Source organism: Lissotriton helveticus, chromosome 1_1 (assembly GCF_964261635.1).
Source record: "Lissotriton helveticus chromosome 1_1, aLisHel1.1, whole genome shotgun sequence".
Classification (NCBI taxonomy): Eukaryota; Metazoa; Chordata; class Amphibia; order Caudata; family Salamandridae; genus Lissotriton; species Lissotriton helveticus.
In genome coordinates this window covers 1,005,407,405-1,005,428,696 of record NC_136057.1, presented here as the reverse complement: position 1 = coordinate 1,005,428,696, position 21,292 = coordinate 1,005,407,405, and the positions used below count along the sequence as shown (strand labels likewise).

Sequence of the window (21,292 nt, the reverse complement as noted above, 5' to 3'; positions counted from 1 at the left end):
CAGGGGAGAGAAGCACAGCAATGCAATCAGGTCTCGCATTAGGAAAGTTTGAGCTATTGGTATTGTAAAGGACACATTTTTTATTTATGTGCTTGTTTTGAAAATAGCTAAATTAATAGCTTTGTTATTTACCATGCCAATAGTTTTATCTTTCGCAAATGTGACACCTATTGTAACACAATATGTGTTGTGAGGGTGAGTGAGGGTGAGGGTGAGGGGTTGAGGGTGAGGGTGAGGGGTTGAGGGTGAGTGAGGGTGAGGGGTTGAGGGTGAGTGAGGGTAAGGGGTTGAGGGTGAGTGAGGGTGAGGGTGAGTGAGGTTGAGGGGTTGAGGGTGAGTGAGGGTGAGGGTGAGTGAGGGTGAGGGGTTGAGGGTGAGTGAGGGTGAGGGGTTGAGGGTGAGGGTGAGGGTGAGGTGAGGGTGAGGTGAGGGTGAGGGTGAGGGTGAGGGGTGAGTGAGGGTGAGGGTGGAGGGTGAGGGGTGAGGGTGAGTGAGGGTGAGGGGAGTGAGGGGGAGTGAGAGTGAGGGGAGTGAGGGGTGAGGGGTGAGGGTGAGGTGAGTGAGGGGTGAGGGTGAGGGGTTGAGGGTGAGTGAGGGTGAGGGGTTGAGGGTGAGTGTGGAGTGAGGGTGAGTGAGGGTGAGGGTGAGGGTGAGTGAGGGTGAGTGAGGGTGAGGGTGAGTGAGGGTGAGTGAGGGTGAGGGTGAGTGAGGGTGAGTGAGTGAGGGTGAGTGAGGGTGAGGGTGAGGGGTTGAGGGTGAGTGAGGGTGAGGGTGAGTGAGGGTGAGGGGTTGAGGGTGAGTGAGGGTGAGGGGTTGAGGGTGAGTGAGGGTGAGGGTGAGGTGAGTGAGAGTGAGGGGTTGTGGGTGAGGGTGAGTGAGGGTGAGGGTTGAGGGTGGGTGAGGGTGAGGGTGAGTGAGGGTGAGGGGTTGAGGGTGAGTGAGGGTGAGGGTGAGTGAGGGTGAGGGTGAGTGAGGGTGAGGGGTGAGGGTGAGGGTGAGTGAGGGTGAGTGAGGGGTTGAGGGTGAGTGAGGGTGAGGGTGAGGGGTTGAGGGGTGAGTGGAGGGTGAGGGGTTGAGGATGAGTGAGGGTGAGGGGTTGAGGGTGAGTGAGGGTGAGGGGTTGAGGGTGAGTGAGGGTGAGTGAGGGTGAGGGGTTGAGGGTGAGTGAGGGTGAGTGAGGGTGAGGGGTGAGGGTGAGTGAGGGTGAGGGTGAGTGAGGGTGAGGGAGGGTGAGGGTGAGTGAGGGTGAGGGTGAGGGGGTGAGTGAGGGTGAGGGTGAGTGAGGGGTGAGGGTGAGTGAGGGTGAGTGAGGCTGAGTGAGGGTGAGTGAGGGTGAGGGTGAGTGAGGGTGAGTGAGGGTGAGGGTGAGTGAGGGTGAGGGGTTGAGGGTGAGTGAGGGTGAGGGGTTGAGGGTGAGTGAGGGTGAGGGTGAGTGAGGGGTTGAGGGTGAGTGAGGGTGAGGGTGAGTGAGGGTGAGGGGTTGAGGGTGAGTGAGGGTGAGGGGTTGAGGGTGAGTGAGGGTGAGGGTGAGGGTGAGTGAGGGTGAGGGTGAGGGGTTGAGGGTGCGGGGTTGAGGGTGAGTGAGGGTGAGGGTGAGTGAGGGTGAGTGAGGGTGAGGGTGAGTGAGGGTGAGGGTGAGTGAGGGTGAGGGGTGGGGTGGAGTGAGGGTGAGGGTGAGGGGTTGAGGGTGAGTGAGGGTGAGTGAGGGTGAGGGTGAGTGAGGGTGAGGGGTTGAGGGTGAGTGAGGGTGAGGGTGAGTGAGGGTGAGGGGGTTGAGGGTGAGTGAGGGTGAGTGAGATGAGGGTGAGTGAGGGGTTGAGGGTGAGGGGTTGAGGGTGGGTGAGGGTGAGGGTGAGGGGTTGAGGGTGAGTGAGGGTGAGGGGTTGAGGGTGAGTGAGGGTGAGGGTGAGTGAGGGTGAGGGTGAGGGGTGAGGGTGAGTGAGGGTGAGGGTGAGTGAGGGTGAGGGGTTGAGGGTGAGTGAGGGTGAGGGGTTGAGGGTGAGTGAGGGTGAGGGTGAGTGAGGGTGAGGGTGAGGGTGAGGGGTTGAGGGTGAGTGAGGGTGAGGGTGAGGGTGGGTGAGGGTGAGGGGTTGAGGGTGAGTGAGGGTGAGGGGGAGTGAGGGGGAGTGAGAGTGAGTGAGAGTGAGGGGTTGAGGGTGAGGTGTTGAGGGTGAGTGAGGGTGAGGGTGAGGGGTTGAGGGTGAGTGAGGGTGAGGGGTTGAGGGTGAGTGAGGGTGAGGGTGAGTGAGGTGAGTGAGGGTGAGGGTGAGTGAGGGTGAGTGAGGGTGAGGGTGAGTGAGGGTGAGGGTGAGTGAGGGTGAGTGAGTGAGGGTGAGTGAGGGTGAGGGTGAGGGGTTGAGGGTGAGTGAGGGTGAGGGTGAGTGAGGGTGAGGGGTTGAGGGTGAGTGAGGGTGAGGGGTTGAGGGTGAGTGAGGGTGAGGGTGGGTGAGTGAGAGTGAGGGGTTGCGGGTGAGGGGTTGAGGGTGAGTGAGAGTGAGGGGTTGAGGGTGAGTGAGGGTGAGGGTGAGGGTGAGTGAGGGTGAGGGGTTGAGGGTGGGTGAGGGTGAGTGAGGGTGAGGGGTTGAGGGTGAGTGAGGGTGAGGGTGAGTGAGGGTGAGGGTGAGTGAGGGTGAGGGGTTGAGGGTGAGGGTGAGTGAGGGTTGAGTGAGGGGGTTGAGGGTGAGTGAGGGTGAGGGTGAGGGGTTGAGGGTGAGTGAGGGTGAGGGGTTGAGGGTGAGTGAGGGTGAGGGGTTGAGGGTGAGTGAGGGTGAGGGGTTGAGGGTGAGTGAGGGTGAGTGAGGGTGAGGGGTTGAGGGTGAGTGAGGGTGAGGGTGAGTGAGGGTGAGGGAGTGTGAGGGTGAGTGAGGGTGAGGGTGAGTGAGGGTGAGTGAGGGTGAGGGTGAGTGAGGGTGAGGGTGAGTGAGGGTGAGTGAGGCTGAGTGAGGGTGAGTGAGGGTGAGTGAGGGTGAGTGAGGGTGAGTGAGGGTGAGTGAGGGTGAGGGGGAGTGAGGGTGAGGGGTTGAGGGTGAGTGAGGGTGAGGGTGAGTGAGGGGTTGAGGGTGAGTGAGGGTGAGGGTGAGTGAGGGTGAGGGGTTGAGGGTGAGTGAGGGTGAGGGGTTGAGGGTGAGTGAGGGTGAGGGTGAGGGTGAGTGAGGGTGAGTGAGGGTGAGGGTGAGTGAGGGTGAGTGAGGGTGAGGGTGAGTGAGGGTGAGGGTGAGTGAGGGTGAGGGGTTGAGGGTGAGTGAGGGTGAGGGTGAGTGAGGGTGAGGGTGAGGGGGTGAGGGTGAGTGAGGGTGAGTGAGGGTGAGGGTGAGTGAGGGTGAGGGGTTGAGGGTGAGTGAGGGTGAGGGTGAGTGAGGGTGAGGGGTTGAGGGTGAGTGAGGGTGAGTGAGAGTGAGGGTGAGTGAGGGGTTGAGGGTGAGGGGTTGAGGGTGGGTGAGGGTGAGGGTGAGGGGTTGAGGGTGAGTGAGGGTGAGGGTTGAGGGTGAGGGTGAGTGAGGGTGAGTGAGGGTGAGTGAGGGTGAGTGAGGGTGAGGGGTTGAGGGTGAGTGAGGGTGAGGGTGAGTGAGGGTGAGTGAGGGTGAGTGAGGGTGAGTGAGGGTGAGTGAGGGTGAGGGTGAGTGAGGGAGGTGTGGGTGAGTGAGGGTGAGTGTGGGTGAGGGGTTGAGGGTGAGTGGGTGAGGGTGAGTGAGGGTGAAGGTGAGTGAGGGTGAGGGGTTGAGGGTGAGTGAGGGTGAGGGGTTGAGGGTGAGTGAGGGTGAGTGAGGGTGAGGGGTTGAGGGTGAGGGGTTGAGGGTGAGGGGTTGAGGGTGAGTGAGGGTGAGGGTGAGTGAGGGTGAGGGGTTGAGGGTGAGTGAGGGTGAGGGGTTGAGGGTGAGTGAGGGTGAGGGTGAGGGTGAGTGAGGGTGAGGGTGAGGGGTTGAGGAGTGAGTGAGGGTGAGGGTGAGTGAGGGTGAGGGAGGGTGAGGGTGAGTGAGGGTGAGGGTGAGTGAGGGTGAGGGTGAGGGGTTGAGGGTGAGTGAGGGAGAGTGGGGGTGAGTGAGGGTGAGGGGTTGAGGGTGAGTGAGGGTGAGGGGGTTGAGGGTGAGGGTGAGGGGTTGAGGGTGAGTGAGGGTGAGTGAGGGTGAGGGTGAGTGAGGCTGAGTGAGGGTGAGTGAGGGTGAGGGTGAGTGTGGGTGAGGGGTTGAGGGTGAGTGGGTGAGGGTGAGTGAGGGTGAAGGTGAGTGAGGGTGAGGGGTTGAGGGTGAGTGAGGGTGAGGGGTTGAGGGTGAGTGAGGGTGAGTGAGGGTGAGGGGTTGAGGGTGAGGGGTTGAGGGTGAGTGAGGGTGAGGGTGAGTGAGGGTGAGGGGTTGAGGGTGAGTGAGGGTGAGGTGCTGAGGGTGAGTGAGGGTGAGGGTGAGTGAGGGTGAGGGTGAGGGGTTGAGGGTGAGTGAGGGTGAGGGTGAGGGTGAGTGAGGGGGAGTGAGGGTGAGGGTGAGTGAGGGTGAGGGGTTGAGGGTGAGGGGTTGAGGGTGAGTGAGGGTGAGTGAGAGTGAGGGTGAGTGAGGGGTTGAGGGTGAGTGAGGGTGAGGGTTGAGGGTGAGTGAGGGATTGAGGGTGAGTGAGGGTGAGGGTGAGGGGTTGAGGGTGAGTGAGGGTGAGTGAGGGTGAGTGAGGGTGAGGGTGAGTGAGGGTGAGGGTGAGTGAGGGTGAGTGAGGGTGAGGGTGAGTGAGGGGGAGTGAGGGTGAGGGTGAGTGAGGGTGAGGGGTTGAGGGTGAGGGGTTGAGGGTGAGTGATGGTGAGTGAGAGTGAGGGTGAGTGAGGGGTTGAGGGTGAGTGAGGGTGAGGGGTTGAGGGTGAGTGAGGGATTGAGGGTGAGTGAGGGTGAGGGTGAGGGGTTGAGGGTGAGTGAGGGTGAGTGAGGGTGAGGGTGGGTGAGGGTGAGGGTGAGTGAGGGTGAGGGGTTGAGGGTGAGTGAGGGTGAGGGTGAGGGTGAGTGAGGGTGAGGGGTTGAGGGTGAGGGTGAGTGAGGGTGAGTGAGGGGTTGAGGGTGAGTGAGGGTGAGGGTGAGGGGTTGAGGGTGAGTGAGGGTGAGGGGTTGAGGGTGAGTGAGGGTGAGGGGTTGAGGGTGAGTGAGGGTGAGGGGTTGAGGGTGAGTGAGGGTGAGTGAGGGTGAGGGGTTGAGGGTGAGTGAGGGTGAGGGTGAGTGAGGGTGAGGGAGGGTGAGGGTGAGTGAGGGTGAGGGTGAGTGAGGGTGAGTGAGGGTGAGGGTGAGTGAGGGTGAGGGTGAGTGAGGGTGAGTGAGGCTGAGTGAGGGTGAGTGAGGGTGAGGGTGAGTGAGGGTGAGTGAGGGTGAGGGGGAGTGAGGGTGAGGGGTTGAGGGTGAGTGAGGGTGAGGGTGAGTGAGGGGTTGAGGGTGAGTGAGGGTGAGGGTGAGTGAGGGTGAGGGGTTGAGGGTGAGTGAGGGTGAGGGGTTGAGGGTGAGTGAGGGTGAGGGTGAGGGTGAGGGGTTGAGGGTGAGTGAGGGTGAGTGAGGGTGAGGGTGAGTGAGGGTGAGGGTGAGTGAGGGTGAGGGGTTGAGGGTGAGTGAGGGTGAGGGTGAGTGAGGGTGAGGGTGAGGGGTTGAGGGTGAGTGAGGGTGAGTGAGGGTGAGGGTGAGTGAGGGTGAGGGGTTGAGGGTGAGTGAGGGTGAGGGTGAGTGAGGGTGAGGGGTTGAGGGTGAGTGAGGGTGAGTGAGAGTGAGGGTGAGTGAGGGGTTGAGGGTAAGGGGTTGAGGGTGGGTGAGGGTGAGGGTGAGGGGTTGAGGGTGAGTGAGGGTGAGGGTTGAGGGTGAGGGTGAGTGAGGGTGAGTGAGGGTGAGTGAGGGTGAGTGAGGGTGAGGGGTTGAGGGTGAGTGAGGGTGAGGGTGAGTGAGGGTGAGTGAGGGTGAGTGAGGGTGAGTGAGGGTGAGTGAGGGTGAGTGAGGGTGAGGGTGAGTGAGGGTGAGGGTGAGTGAGGGTGAGTGTGGGTGAGGGGTTGAGGGTGAGTGGGTGAGGGTGAGTGAGGGTGAAGGTGAGTGAGGGTGAGGGGTTGAGGGTGAGTGAGGGTGAGGGGTTGAGGGTGAGTGAGGGTGAGTGAGGGTGAGGGGTTGAGGGTGAGGGGTTGAGGGTGAGGGGTTGAGGGTGAGTGAGGGTGAGGGTGAGTGAGGGTGAGGGGTTGAGGGTGAGTGAGGGTGAGGGGTTGAGGGTGAGTGAGGGTGAGGGTGAGGGTGAGTGAGGGTGAGGGTGAGGGGTTGAGGGTGAGTGAGGGTGAGGGTGAGTGAGGGTGAGGGAGGGTGAGGGTGAGTGAGGGTGAGGGTGAGTGAGGGTGAGGGTGAGGGGTTGAGGGTGAGTGAGGGAGAGTGAGGGTGAGTGAGGGTGAGGGGTTGAGGGTGAGTGAGGGTGAGGGGTTGAGGGTGAGTGAGGGTGAGGGTGAGGGGTTGAGGGTGAGTGAGGGTGAGTGAGGGTGAGGGTGAGTGAGGGTGAGTGAGGGTGAGTGAGGGTGAGGGTGAGTGTGGGTGAGGGGTTGAGGGTGAGTGGGTGAGGGTGAGTGAGGGTGAAGGTGAGTGAGGGTGAGGGGTTGAGGGTGAGTGAGGGTGAGGGGTTGAGGGTGAGTGAGGGTGAGTGAGGGTGAGGGGTTGAGGGTGAGGGGTTAAGGGTGAGTGAGGGTGAGGGTGAGTGAGGGTGAGGGGTTGAGGGTGAGTGAGGGTGAGGTGTTGAGGGTGAGTGAGGGTGAGGGTGCGTGAGGGTGAGGGTGAGGGGTTGAGGGTGAGTGAGGGTGAGGGTGAGGGTGAGTGAGGGGGAGTGAGGGTGAGGGTGAGTGAGGGTGAGGGGTTGAGGGTGAGGGGTTGAGGGTGAGTGAGGGTGAGTGAGAGTGAGGGTGAGTGAGGGGTTGAGGGTGAGTGAGGGTGAGGGGTTGAGGGTGAGTGAGGGATTGAGGGTGAGTGAGGGTGAGGGTGAGGGGTTGAGGGTGAGTGAGGGTGAGTGAGGGTGAGGGTGAGTGAGGGTGAGGGTGAGTGAGGGTGAGTGAGGGTGAGGGTGAGTGAGGGTGAGTGAGGGTGAGTGAGGGTGAGTGAGGGTGAGGGTGAGTGAGGGTGAGGGTGAGTGAGGGTGAGGGTGAGTGAGGGTGAGTGAGGGTGAGTGAGGGTGAGGGGGAGGGGGAGTGAGGGTGAGTGAGGGTGAGTGAGGGTGAGGGGTTGAGGGTGAGTGAGGGTGAGGGGTTGAGGGTGAGTGAGGGTGAGGGTGAGTGAGGGTGAGGGTGAGGGGTTGAGGGTGAGTGAGGGTGAGGGTGAGTGAGGGTGAGGGTGAGTGAGGGTGAGGGGTTGAGGGTGAGGGGTTGAGGGTGAGTGAGGGGTTGAGGGTGAGGGGTTGAGGGTGAGTGAGGGTGAGGGTGAGGGGTTGAGGGTGAGTGAGGGTGAGGGGTTGAGGGTGAGTGAGGGTGAGGGGTTGAGGGTGAGTGAGGGTGAGGGGTTGAGGGTGAGTGAGGGTGAGGGGTTGAGGGTGAGTGAGGGTGAGGGTGAGTGAGGGTGAGGGTGAGTGAGGGTGAGGGTGAGGGTGAGTGAGGTGAGGGTGAGTGAGGGTGAGTGAGGGTGAGGGTGAGTGAGGGTGAGTGAGGGTGGGTGAGGGTGAGTGAGGGTGAGTGAGGGTGAGTGAGGGTGAGGGTGGGTGAGGGTGAGTGAGGGTGAGTGAGGGTGAGTGAGGGTGAGGGTGAGGGGTTGAGGGTGAGTGAGGGTGAGGGGTTGAGGGTGAGTGAGGGTGAGGGGTTGAGGGTGAGTGAGGGTGAGGGTGAGGGTGAGTGAGGGTGAGGGGTTGAGGGTGAGTGAGGGTGAGGGTGAGTGAGGGTGAGGGTGAGGCGTTGAGGGTGAGGGGTTGAGGGTGAGTGAGAGTGAGGGTGAGTGAGGGTGAGGGGTTGAGGGTGAGTGAGGGTGAGGGTGAGGGTGGGTGAGGGTGAGGGTGAGTGAGGGTGAGTGAGGGTGAGTGAGGGTGAGTGAGGGTGAGTGAGGGTGAGTGAGGGTGAGGGTGAGTGAGGGTGAGGGTGAGTGAGGGTGAGTGAGGGTGAGGGTGAGTGAGGGTGAGTGAGGGTGAGTGAGGGTGAGGGTGAGTGAGGGTGAGGGTGAGTGAGGGTGAGGGGTTGAGGGTGAGTGAGGGTGAGGGGTTGAGGGTGAGTGAGGGTGAGGGGTTGAGGGTGAGTGAGGGTGAGGGTGAGTGAGGGTGAGGGGTTGAGGGTGAGTGAGGGTGAGTGAGGGTGAGTGAGGGTGAGGGTGGGTGAGGGTGAGGGGTTGAGGGTGAGTGAGGGTGAGTGAGAGTGAGGGTGAGTGAGGGGTTGAGGGTGAGGGGTTGAGGGAGAGTGAGGGTGAGGGTGAGGGTGAGGGGTTGAGGGTGAGTGAGGGTGAGGGTGAGGGGTTGAGGGTGAGTGAGGGTGAGGGGTTGAGGGTGAGTGAGGGTGAGGGGTTGAGGGTGAGTGAGGGTGAGGGGTTGAGGGTGAGTGAGGGTGAGTGAGGGTGAGGGGTTGAGGGTGGGTGAGGGTGAGTCAGGGTGAGGGTGAGTGAGGGTGAGTGAGGGTGAGTGAGGGTGAGTGAGGGTGAGTGAGGGTGAGGGTGAGTGAGGGTGGGTGAGGGTGAGTGAGGGTGAGTGAGGGTGAGGGTGAGTGAGGGTGAGGGTGAGGGGTTGAGGGTGAGTGAGGGTGAGGGGTTGAGGGTGAGTGAGGGTGAGGGGTTGAGGGTGAGTGAGGGGTTGAGGGTGAGTGAGGGTGAGGGTGAGTGAGGGTGAGGGTGAGTGAGGGTGAGGGTGAGGCGTTGAGGGTGAGGGGTTGAGGGTGAGTGAGAGTGAGGGTGAGTGAGGGTGAGGGTGAGGGGTTGAGGGTGAGTGAGGGTGAGGGGTTGAGGGTGAGTGAGGGTGAGGGTGAGTGAGGGTGAGGGGTTGAGGGTGAGTGAGGGTGAGGGTGGGTGAGTGAGGGTGAGGGTGGGTGAGGGTGAGTGAGGGTGAGTGAGTGAGGGTGAGGGTGAGTGAGGGTGAGGATGAGGGTGAGTGAGGGTGAGGGGTTGAGGGTGAGTGAGGGTGAGGGTGAGGGTGAATGAGGGTGAGGGGTTGAGGGTGAGTGAGGGTGAGTGAGGGTGAGGGTGAGTGAGGGTGAGGGTGAGGGGTGAGGGTGAGTGAGAGTGAGGGTGAGTGAGGGGTTAAGGGTGAGGGGTTGAGGGTGAGTGAGGGTGAGGGTGAGGGGTTGAGGGTGAGTGAGGGTGAGGGGTAGAGGGTGAGTGAGGGTGAGTGAGGGTGAGGGGTTGAGGGTGAGTGAGGGTGAGGGTGAGTGAGGGTGAGGGTGAGTGAGGGTGAGGGTGAGTGAGGGTGAGGGTGAGTGAGGGTGAGTGAGGGTGAGTGAGGGTGAGGGTGAGGGTGAGTGAGGGTGAGCGAGGGTGAGGGTGAGTGAGGGTGAGTGAGGGTGAGGGGTTGAGGGTGAGTGAGGGTGAGTGAGGGTGAGGGTGAGTGAGGGTGAGGGGTTGAGGGTGAGTGAGGGTGAGGGGTTGAGGGTGAGTGAGGGTGAGGGTGAGGGTGAGTGAGGGTGAGGGGTTGAGGGTGAGTGAGGGTGAGGGTGAGGGTGAGGTTGAGGGTGAGTGAGGGTGAGGGGTTGAGGGTGAGTGAGGGTGAGGGTGAGGGTGAGTGAGGGTGAGGGTGAGTGAGGGTGAGGGGTTGAGGGTGAGTGAGGGGTTGAGGGTGAGTGAGGGTGAGGGTGAGTGAGGGTGAGGGGTTGAGGGTGAGTGAGGGTGAGGGTGGGTGAGGGTGAGTGAGGGTGAGGGGTTGAGGGTGAGTGAGGGTGAGGGGTTGAGGGTGAGTGAGGGTGAGGGTGAGGGTGAGGGTACATGCTTTTCACTTTCTTCAAAGGTTGTCCGTGCATCAAGGGTAGTTGACTGAACTTTAAGTATAATAATTGTACGTACTCTTCGGTGGCATTGAGCTCACACCCTCGAATGGTCTTCGGTAGTATTGTTTCCTGTAGAATTCTATTTCCTGCTTATAAAGCGCATGTCTCGGTCAGTATCAGCAAAGTGGTATGTGCATGTGAAAGTCGGAGAGTTGGAGGCGGTTAAGGAAATGCAGAACATTCTGCAAAAGTAATGGGAAACCATTTTTATCTTGAAACTGTTTTTAACCGACAGTCTTTTATTCCTAATCATAGATGAGTGGGAGTAATACAGGGACTGGAGCAGCAGCGCCTCAGTTTGGATTGGTGTGGCAGGCAGGAGAAAGTCAGGAGAGGGAGGAGATGGAGGAGGGGGAACTGCTTGCGAAATGAAATTAAAAGCGGCCGGGCGGGAAATGCTCTCGGTAGCATTCGTTTGAAGTGTGAAGCAGGGGGCGGGAGCAGCCTTTGATGTGCGGATAATTAGGGGAGGAGCAGCCAGGAGATCCAAGCTGGGGAACAGATGGCTGGCGATTTGGTGATGTGCACGCGCATTTTAGGTCAATGCGCTTGCGCATTGACCTAAAAGCCACGGGCACAGCACCAAATCGCCACAGTTAGGTAAGCTTTGTTTAAAAAGCCCTATAGTCTCGCTTCTCTCAATGCGCATGCGCATTGATAGGTCACGAGACCTAAAAAGGATGATGCATCCATAGGAAGGGTACAGACTAGCCAGATGTGTGAACATCACACACTGTCTGTGCATTTCTCTCTCTATCACAGGCTGTCTATGCTTATATCAAAATCTTTTTCCATTTCTTACCTTCACCCGCTCTCTCACTTTACCCGTCTCCTAATTTGTGTCTGTTTCCTATTTTCCTATTTGTCCCATGACTTTCCAAAGCACCCTTCAATAAAAATCGATGTCCCCGTCCATAAACACAGAACTAAAATCTATATGAATTTCTATCCTCATCCATCCCACCTCCGATAGCACTTCCTTCGTTGCTATCAGGGCCAATCCTTGACACAACAGTGTGCCTTCGTGTCTTAACTCGTAACAGTGCTTTGCACGAAGCAATGGTTCACCAAGGCAATTAATCACAATCAAGAGAAAAGTAGTCTCAACAAATCAAAAGGCCAAACAATTATTAATCCACCCTGGCAGGCAACAACAGGCAGATAAACAATGGTTTCTTGAGGCCCTGAATGAGGCGCATTAAGGCATGTAGGTGCCCTTACTAGCTACCAGTGTGGAGTCCGAAAGGCCATGGAGCAGGGCAGTCCCACCATCCTGATGGGAATGTACAAGGTTGTGATTAGCAGTCCTGAAGTTTGCAATCTGACCCTTAAGGGCGAGGTTGGTGCATAGGGTGAATCCAGTGGAGTTGGCATGCAGGAAAGTTGAGGTTCAAAGCTATCAGGGTTCATGACATTGAGCCAGATTTGTCCTGTTTCCTGTTTCTTGTGTCTTGGAAAATAACAAGAATTCTGTCTTGGGTGGGTTAAGCTTCAGTTAGGTGATGGACGTCCAGGTCTGGATGATGTCTTGGCAGTGTATGAGGCGCTTGATGCCTGAAGCAGAGAACCAAAGCCTCTCTTCTTAAACCATAACTCTGTAACTCATCAATCCATTCCACTGCAAGCAAGGCATATAGCATACCGCAAGTATAAGAGCTGCCTCTTCCATCATTGGGAAGAATCGCTTCAAACAACAACTATCCATCCTACAATTTGTGTTCCTACTTTATTGGTATGGCAGATAAACAATAGTGTGTTGCAAGTAATATATTCATTACATATTCTTAAAGAATCTCAAGTATTGTTTTGGGAGTATAGTAACGATCCAGTGCTCACATTTGAGTGAAAAGAAGCGAAGTGATAGGTGAGTGATTACAAAAGTGCATCATATAAAAGCAAAGAAACATAGGACTCCTTTGGTTAATTTTATACCATAGAATAGGAGTTGGTGTAAGTCTACTGTTGACGGTATTTCGACCTATAGCAATGTGAGGTCATCATCAGAACGGGGTGTGTGAGCTCCCAGTATCTAAAATAAAAGGAATATTGGAAGTCAGACTTCTCGGGAGAGAGTGGGGCCTGAGTATTTATATATTATATTGTTGAAATTGCACTTGCCTGGTAGAAGGGTAAGGGGAGTGAATCTGGAGGAAAAGTGATCTCAAATGGGAGAATGTAGCGAGAAGGGCACAAAGGAAGGAGAGAAGGCATAAGTACTTCTAACCATTTAGGTCCTTGACTTAAAACAAGGGTGGTGTGATATTCACATACCTGGGCATGTATGAGTATACTCGTAGAAGGGGAAGGGGGTATGAATCAACCCTTCGGAATTGAAATCCTCGTGGTCATATGACCAAGTGGGGCAAGCTCCGTCAAGTGAGAACCTAAAGGGTGTGACCGCTGTTACACTAACTTCAGTCCCAGGGTGTAGAGAAGTTGGTACCCCGTTGTTCCCATTAAGACAGGACACTATGGGGCAGATTTATGTCGGACTTGCGCCACGTTTACACCGCCGCTGCGTCACACAACGGCAGCGTATACGTGGCGCGTCCCTGCGACCCATTTACAACGTGACGCATCTAGACAGATGCATCACGTTGTAAAGCCCTGCGCCACATGTGGGCGTTCGGCACAGGGTGGGCATTCCGGGGCAGGTGCGCCTCGCAAAAGTGCCTCCTTGAAATCTACAAGACTTCACGCAGGCACTTGTGCGACGCTGCTACGTCAATTCCTTACGCCTGCTTGAAGCAGGCGTAAGGACTGACGCAGCATGTTAAGTATAGGGCACACCCGAGCTTTGCTGGAGTCGCTCCAGCGATGCGCCGCCCTTTACGTCACGAGATGCTCCACGCATCTGCCTATCCTTGCGCCATGGCGCACCGCATTGTAAATGCGGCGCATCCGCCGTAACGCAAGGGTAGATTTGCGTGACGCATTTGTTTTGGCGCATCCCTGCTGATTTGCAGAGATGCACCAGAACTCATAAATATGCCCCATCGTTTTCTTGCAGCCAGCACACGGGTCAATCTTTGCCCTGGTGTGTCTCTTTAATTCCGTTCTACGCGGCAGCCATGACTCCTGGCCACCGTCTTACTTCAGGTAGCAACCTAGTATCAATGAGACCTTTACACGTCAGACGTCTTTTCACTCAATTCTAGCACTGGATCGTTACTATACTCCCCAAAAATGTGTGAGATTCTTTAAGAATATGTAATGAATTAATTTATTACAACACACCATTGTTTATCTGCCTGTTGTTGCTTTCCCTGGTGGATTAATAATTGTTTGGTCTTTTGATTTGTTGAGACTACGTTTCTCTTGATTGTGATTAATTGCCTTAGTGAAACATTGTGTCGTGAAAAGCATATTATTACATCAGGTTCTCAAAAATTGTGGGGTCATCCCTGTTGAAATATACACTTAACTCGTAACAGTGATTTTGGTCAGCGGTATATTGTAGTGAGTGTGTTTGCTTTGAATGTTTACCTACCCCTTTGATGGCCTCCGATGTCTGGTGTAAAATACTAGGAAACTAAAGAAATAAATAGGGTTGCAGTGGATTGGTCTCTACTGTGAAACCATTTAGGTTTGTCCGTATAGATGAGATCCTGCAACTCCACGCTGCCCATCACTGAGCGATGGCCGTGTTTTAGACTTCTCTTCCTCTTGCCACCATGATAAGATGAACAGCGATGGCTTGTGTCCAAGGCTGGCTTTCCTTCAGCGCTTCCAGCATGTAGGTGTCCTGCGCTTGCTATGCTGAGCACTCCAAGGACTCCCATCCGATGACTCAAGTTGCTCTCTCAGGGTTGGGTGAAACCATCTGATGTCTCTGTAGGAAGTGCTGATGCCAAGCATCCAACAGCAATGCCCCTTTGCCAGCCACCTGAAGTAGTATTATACTGAAAGTACTGTCATGTAAAAAAAAAAAATTTGACCAGTTACAAGTGGTTTGTAAACATAAGTTTTTTTTTTTACGTTTATTTAACTGCTTTGGACAAAATTCAAGTGGCACCTTGGATTTATTGTTTTATGTCTAATGGTACCTGTAGGGTTCACTTTTGATTTTTACTTAATCAACGGGTTTTGCCATTTTTCTTCGTAGTGCAATGACAAAAGCCTACACCTCTACCTGTAAAAAAAATTCACGGTAGATCAAATGTAATTTCCACAAGGGCAAAGTATTTGGGGGTAGCCACCGCCGACCTGGCAGGGGAGATCCGCCCGCCATCCGTGCAGGAATGACCCCCGCCATATTATTATGGGTGGGGGGTCCACGGCGGACGGAAAGACCGTCCGCCGCATTTCCGCCCCGGCGCCTTGCGACCGGGACGGAAAAGGCTGCAATATGATGGCGGTGTCTGTTTGACACCGCCAGCCATATTACAATGTGCGCTGGCGGAATGCCTTTCGGTGGCGGCATTGCCGCCACGGAAAGGCATGCGGAGTCTACCAGCGGGGGCCTGTCGCGGGCCCTCAGGGACTCCGGGGGGTAGGGGGTGCACATGGGGGATACCTGTGGTACCCCCCTGCATTTCAAAGAACAACGTGGCAGGCACAACACGGTGCCTGTCACGTTGTGCTTTGAAATGCACAACATGTATTCTTAGCATTACGGCGGGTGGTGCTTTCAGCACCGCCCGCCGTAATGTTTAAAATACAGGATGCGCCCGCCACTGTGGCGGGCGCATCCTAATTTCCCAAACGGAACCCCCGGCCTTATGGCGGTCCCTTTCTACGATGGGATGCGCCATCCTAATGGGCCCCTTAGTCTCTTGAAATGTTAGTAGTTTTATCCAGTAGCCGATGTATACAATTGACATTCTCTTTCTCTGTTCTCAACAGAACTCTTCAGCTACACAGAACAGCCAGAATTCAACCTCAACAAAAGGTGTTTCGAAGAAGACTTTCATTCCCAAGGTGATTTTTTCCCAACTTAAGGGAGCCGGGGTTTCTTCCGGAAGCTGTGAGCTTTCTGTGTCAAAATAGTGTATTTTTCCCATGCTTTTGTGCACACCTGTGGTGTATGAGCTTCTCTGGTTTTGACCTCCAGACCAAAAGGTCGTCATAACTCTCTTAGTACATGTAACTTTCAATGCCAAAGTAAATATTCTGTCCTTCGAACTTGTCAATGTCAAAGTATGTCCAGGGCTCTTGAACCTTTAAACTTTAAATAGCAAGGAAGGTATGCATATTGTTTTTGTTGCTTGTAAATGTTCAGTGCCAGGGCACCTAAGCGTAGCTTGTGACATGCATATTTTCAGTGCAGTTATTTGCCCTTGGTACTTGGACACTTTCCATGCAAAGGTACTTAAGCCTTGTTCAGCTTCAGAGGCAATACATGTTAGGCTCCCAAACGCGTGTAAGCGTTTTTATGCCAGGATGTTTAAGAACAGCTTTTGCTGCATGCAATATTTTGCTGACAGAGTATGTACCATTTCCTTGACACTTGCAAACTCTCGATATAGGGCATGTGAGCATTTATCAGTACCAGGAACTCTTAATGTGAGAGTAAATTACATGTTCTCAATACATCACCATCAACTTGGAGATGTGGAATTCTCTGTGGACACAGAAGGGAGGAGTGTTTGGTAGCTAGCATGAATGATGACTTCTACTGTTCGCGGAGTACAGTAGGGCATTGACATAGCTAACGACATATCGGAAGGCATTGTAGAGTTGTGCATCTATGTATTGACCTGGACCAAGACTGACTAATGGATGAGATATTTAAATATATCTCTCTGTAAACATGGGCACAAATAAATGGATGTCTTTGTGTGAGGAGCTGCAAGCCATATAGACAGGGTTGACAGTGAGGCCAACAGGGAGTTTAAAGACTTCAGCAAGAGGTTCTCCTGCAGTGGTACATGGAGCATCAGGCTGTGTAGAAGGCTGCATTTCATGTGTTGTGCTTATCTCTTCTATAGTAAAAGGAACCAAATGGCCAGACCTGGACATTGCTCAGAGGAAGGCTTATGTGATGCGGCTACTGGATGGGCTGGAAGTGGTCGACAGGGAGAAGCGACTCAAGGTGGCTCGGGCGATTCTCTACTTGGCACAAGGTGAGTCATTTGTAGCAGTCAGCGAATGTCAACTACATTGGTTATTTCTGCTTGGGAGCTGTGTATGCCCCATGTGAATCCACTGGAGTTCAAGTGGTAAGGGCTACGGTTCCATGTTTAAATATTGATTACAAAAATATAGATGTAAAAAATATAGATGTAAAAATATCGTTTACAAAAATATCGAATCCCTATACTTAAACAGGTAAGTACAGTAATATCGACTCAAAAATATCGATGTAAAAAATATAAATGTAAAAAATATCGACTTTAAAAAATAACATAACTTAAAATAAATAAATTAAATAATGTTAAAATTATTAACAAAATAAATTACATTTAATATATATTTTAACTAATTATAATAAATAAACTTAATTTAATAAATATAAACACAAAAATTGTACATATACATATATTTACTTACATACATTTTATTAACTATTTTTATTTAATTTATAAACTTTTTAAATTATATAAACATAAAATAAACGCATATATAAATAATTTAAAATAAAATATTCTATATTTAATTAACACATTATACTATTAAAAAAAATACATACATTTAATAACAAAATTGGATAGCGAAGTGGTAAAAATTACTATTCCCACTCCAGTGAGTGCAGCAGTAGGGAAAGCGCTGGATAGAGGACTGGTAAAAATTACTATTCCCACTCCAATGAGTGCAACAGTAGGGAAAGCGCTCGATAGCGGACTGGTAAAAATTACTATTCCCACTCCAATGAGTGCAACAGTAGGGAAAACGCTGGATAGGGGAGGGGTAAAATGTACTATTCCCACTCCAGTGAGTGCATCAGTAGGGAAAGCGTTGGTTAGCGTAGGGGTAAAAATGACTATTCTGACTCCAGTGCGTGCAATAGTAGGGAAAGAACTGGATAGCGAAGGGTAAAAATTACTGTTCCCACTCCAATGAGTACAACAGATAGGAACCACTAAGGCTCTCCAGTTTGCTGATTTTCAGTGTTTAGTCATGATATATGAAATATGAAATATTCACACAAAGATTTATACAATTGTGAAACAAGCTGAGACCCACTTGTGCGAGAGATGCCTGGGTAGTTTGCCTTCATGTCTCTTCTCTGTCTGTGCCCCTCCAGGAGTCTTCGGTGACTGCAGCTCTGAGTCTGAGATCCTCCGCTGGTCCCGGTCCAACGCCTTCCTGCTCTACGAGATGGGAGCCTTCGCTGCCTTCCTGGAGCTCCTCAACATGGAAATCGAGTGAGTATGCTGCACTGCGCCTCTCGCCAAGTCTGGCATCTGAAGGGGTTTGTTGATGATATCAGGAGGTAGGCCACGTTTAAATGGGAATTTAGAGGCAGTGGAAGTGGGAACATTACCTCTCAGTTTCATGAAGCATTCATCCTAGAACTCAACATGGCGGACGATACAATTTTTACACTCCGATCGCAGCCTGAGCCACTGCCAATATGATGTATGCCTTGTGCTCAATCCACCAGTGGTAGTTTAATATATTTCTACTCACAGTAAATATGAAGTCAGCTGTTGCTCATATTGTAGCAAGGTTCAGTTAGTTTCATTAATCCCACAGTGGCTGTCCACTTATGCATCTCTGTGTTTTGAAGGATTTTGCTCTCTATATGGGCAGCCTCTGGTCAATGCAGGGGGCTTGTTGCATGGCTTTGATTATTGCAGTGTTGTTGTTGTTCCAGGGCCTAAGATTGCCATGTCACTAATTACAGCAGGGCTTTGACTCGAAACGATATCACAAGTACATTCTAAGCAATACATCTATTTGAATGGCAGTTTTGGCAAACAATATAATACCTTTAACATCTTACCAAAGCAGATTAGATCCCCTCCCCAAATCGTAAAATGAAACCGCCATTACAATGCATGTGTTTACAATCCATGCCTTTACCATGCATGTCTTTACCACACATATACCTTGACCACACATGCATTTACAATGCAAGCTAAGTGTGTATACAGTAAATTATAATTCGACTTTATTTTAAAGAAAAAAAGAATTTGTTGCTCCGTCTTTGAATGTATCCAAAATGCATGTACTGCATCTGGATCTATTAGAAGCAATTTTCTATTGGTCAACTCGTAATTCCTTGTGGGGGGTTGATGGGTCCTGCTGGAATATTCTGTTTGCGCCAGGTGTGACTGAGTAATGTTTTGGGTTCTCAATTCTTTCTAACAAACTCCTTCCTCTCTATCGTGGTTTAAGTAATATCCAGGCATGCAGCAGCGCCTTGAGGAAGCCGGCCATCTCCCTGGCAGACAGTACAGAGCTAAGGTAACTTTTTTTCCATATCCCATTTACCACCGTACCGTTATTCCACAGAAATTACATAAGCTCTAAAAACATTTTTATAAAAGGGCAGGTAATCTAAATTGCAAAAGAGATGTCCATTGGGACTTCCACCAGTGAACGTGTCAATATTTCTAAAGAAAATAGCCATGTTTCCTTCGAATACCACCTAGGAACTAAAGAGTGTCACGTGGTAGGCCCACTGAGTAGGCTGGACGCCAGGGCTTTAAGTGGGAAGAAAAACCTGCTGGTGGGGGGGGGGGGGGGGGTCTCTCAAAGGGGCGTGGTCGGTGTAATTAAGGGCGTGGCTTAAAATACTTAAGCTAAAAATCAGTGTTCAGGATTGTGACCGACCCGACTGGTATTTTGCTGCATCTGTCATAACATCCAGATACATAATACAACAAGTAACATTACATCTACAACAAGCCAGGACTATTGACTTTATCAATGGCTGTTAGTTGCATAAGATTAAAAAAAAAGCAACAACTATGGCTTTGTTGTATAGAGTATTGAAAATGCTTCAGTTCTAAAATGATGAGACTGTGAAAGAACTATAACCAGGCTATTTGAAGTTACATCAAAGACAGTAAAGGTTGGTACTGCTGTAGAGTTAAAAAAAAAAAGAAGAAAATCACATAGGGTAATGCCAAAAGTAGAGAGCCCGATAGAGACCCGCGGGCGGCTTCTGCACCTGCTTTTTAGAACTCCTGGTGCTCAGGACCAGGTCCACTTAAAGCCCTGAAGCCATCAATGATACAAACCCTTCTGTTCAGCACCAGTTCTAGTGCCAGGAAGACACCGTGGTGACATATGCAAATTTCTAAAGTTCGTGTTGCACAAGACAAAAAGTATATTGGAAACGTGATGCCTCCACTCACCCGCTCATAGGCACACATAGATACACAGACATTGACTGCAGATACCGACTGATATGCCAACTTTCTCCATCCATTTGTCTGTCTACTCACCCGAACAGGCTCTCTCTGGTCCTCAGCGTTGAATTGTACGTATCCCAGGCTCCCACTGAATCCTGATGGGTCCACCTCGACTCCTGGTGGAAGGACGCTCTGTATTTATCATAAAGAATGCCCTTATGTTGCACCTTAGCTTCATCCTGACAATTTCTATCCCATGACCCCTTGTTGTAGAACCACGCCTCCACTGGAGCTCGATCACCTCCTCCACTTTACTTATTTCCACCAGACACCCTCTAATGCTTGCCTCTGTGTTATCACCCCTTGGTCTACACATGCACTCATCACCTGGCATTCATGCAGCCGCAGGCCTCATATAAAGACCGTGATAAAGGTTGTGTAAGCAACAAAAGGTCTAACACACGAGCAACAACAATACAAGTAAGTGGCAAAGCCTGTAGGCCTGGCTTTCGCTTTGAAACCAGACTAATATATTTAGGCCTGCTGCAGTGAAAAAGCAAAACAAGATTGCTTTTCCGCTCCTGAGTCCACACACAGGCATGGTTCGCATCTTCAGATCCCACAATAAGCCTGTTAGGTGGCACCTAAGGGCCCCCACAGTGTTGATGGAGTGAGGGATGAAAGCACCCGCACACCTGATGAACAAGCTAGCTACTGGCACGCCCTCGCTGAGCATCGGGTAACATGGCCGCTCTCTAACAGTGACTTTGTGGCACTGTAGCAATGTGTCGCATCACCTCTGACAACTTCCGAATTTTGGTTTGTTGGGGTAATGGGGAAGATGGCTGCACTTTGTGCATGCGCAAACTACCTTTACTTTTTATCATATAGGATCAGACTTGTCTGGGAGCAAACACCAGAAAGTCGCAAAATAGGACTAATGCAATCACCTGAAATGTTGCAAACATACACGAAAGTCCAAAAAGATTTTTGGTAGCTGGGTACGACAGCGACGCACACGATCCAAGTAAAATATATTGTCTTTCAGTGCCACACGGTGTCCAATAAGTCAAACTGGAGCTTCAGGGGAGAAGGGTTGCCACCATGAACTCCTTAAAGTCGGGCAGAGTCCAAGAATTGCACAGAGCACTCCAAAGAGGTCAACCATTCACAGTTGCATTATTGTCATGTTATCCTGTATTTTCATGAGGTTAACTTCTCATCACTCAAGTTCGTTATAACTCTAGCAAACGCGTGTTTTGTCACAAGGCACATTTCCTTTCAACTTCATCAAGGCTAGAATAGTTGACGAACCATCACTGATATTAAAGCCAAGTACAGAAGAAGGGATACATTCACATTTCAAAGGAGTTAGTCAATGTGAATATCATATGACCAAAAACCAACACCATATTGTAAATAGCCAAATACATAGTCTTTTATGAGGCACCAGAGAATTCATCACCCAGAGTCCAAAGTGAAAGTCGTGGCAAGATAGTCCCAGGAGTAAACACAAGCACCCTGTGGCAGAGAGGCAAAATACTCACCTATTCCTGTTACTACAAACAAGTCTTCAAAACTAATGAAACCTATGTCCTCATTAGCTGTAAGGCACAAAACTAATTTCTTAGAAAGGTTCGATTACTTAGTGTTTTCATAAATACGAAGTACACCACTATATATTGATTGTGTTCATAACATGCCGCCAAATGAATCCAGTGATCACCGTTAAATTAATACCACACTCACTGGTCCTGAATTTGGTCACCATCAACAAGTAACAAAAGGCACAATAAACAAATACGATGTAGATTCTTCAATATGTCTGAAATCAAAAGCAAAACACAATACATGTGCTATCACAAGATTCTCTGCATGAATTATAGAACTAGTAGCGATTAATGTTGTAGTGAAGCCTACATATCTTGTGACCGCATACAGAACACCAAGTCTACTAAAACACGCACCATTGTGGGAAATATCACACAATAGTAACCTATTGTAAATAGGGTTAAACTAGACACAATGAGATGACCCAAATCAAATAATGTTAACAATTCCTCCCAGACATGTGTTGGCTAAAGTTAAAAGGAACTTGAGTAACTAAAAGTTAATTTAATTAAAATAAAGTGTA

The 21,292-nt window shown here is 51.9% G+C and overlaps 1 protein-coding gene across 2 annotated transcripts in view; it reads left to right on the top strand.

The window, feature by feature from the left end:
• Window positions 1–21,292, top strand: part of STRIP2 (striatin interacting protein 2) — a 189,267-nt gene that overhangs the window by 81,223 nt on the left and 86,752 nt on the right. For both annotated transcript variants that reach the window (XM_078677640.1, XM_078677638.1), the window contains exons 3-6: window positions 14,759–14,833; window positions 15,844–15,978; window positions 17,100–17,220; window positions 18,197–18,265. In XM_078677640.1, coding sequence (XP_078533766.1) covers window positions 15,897–15,978; window positions 17,100–17,220; window positions 18,197–18,265 — 272 coding nt within the window. In that variant the 5' untranslated portion in view covers window positions 14,759–14,833; window positions 15,844–15,896. The remainder of the gene's footprint in view (window positions 1–14,758; window positions 14,834–15,843; window positions 15,979–17,099; window positions 17,221–18,196; window positions 18,266–21,292) is intronic.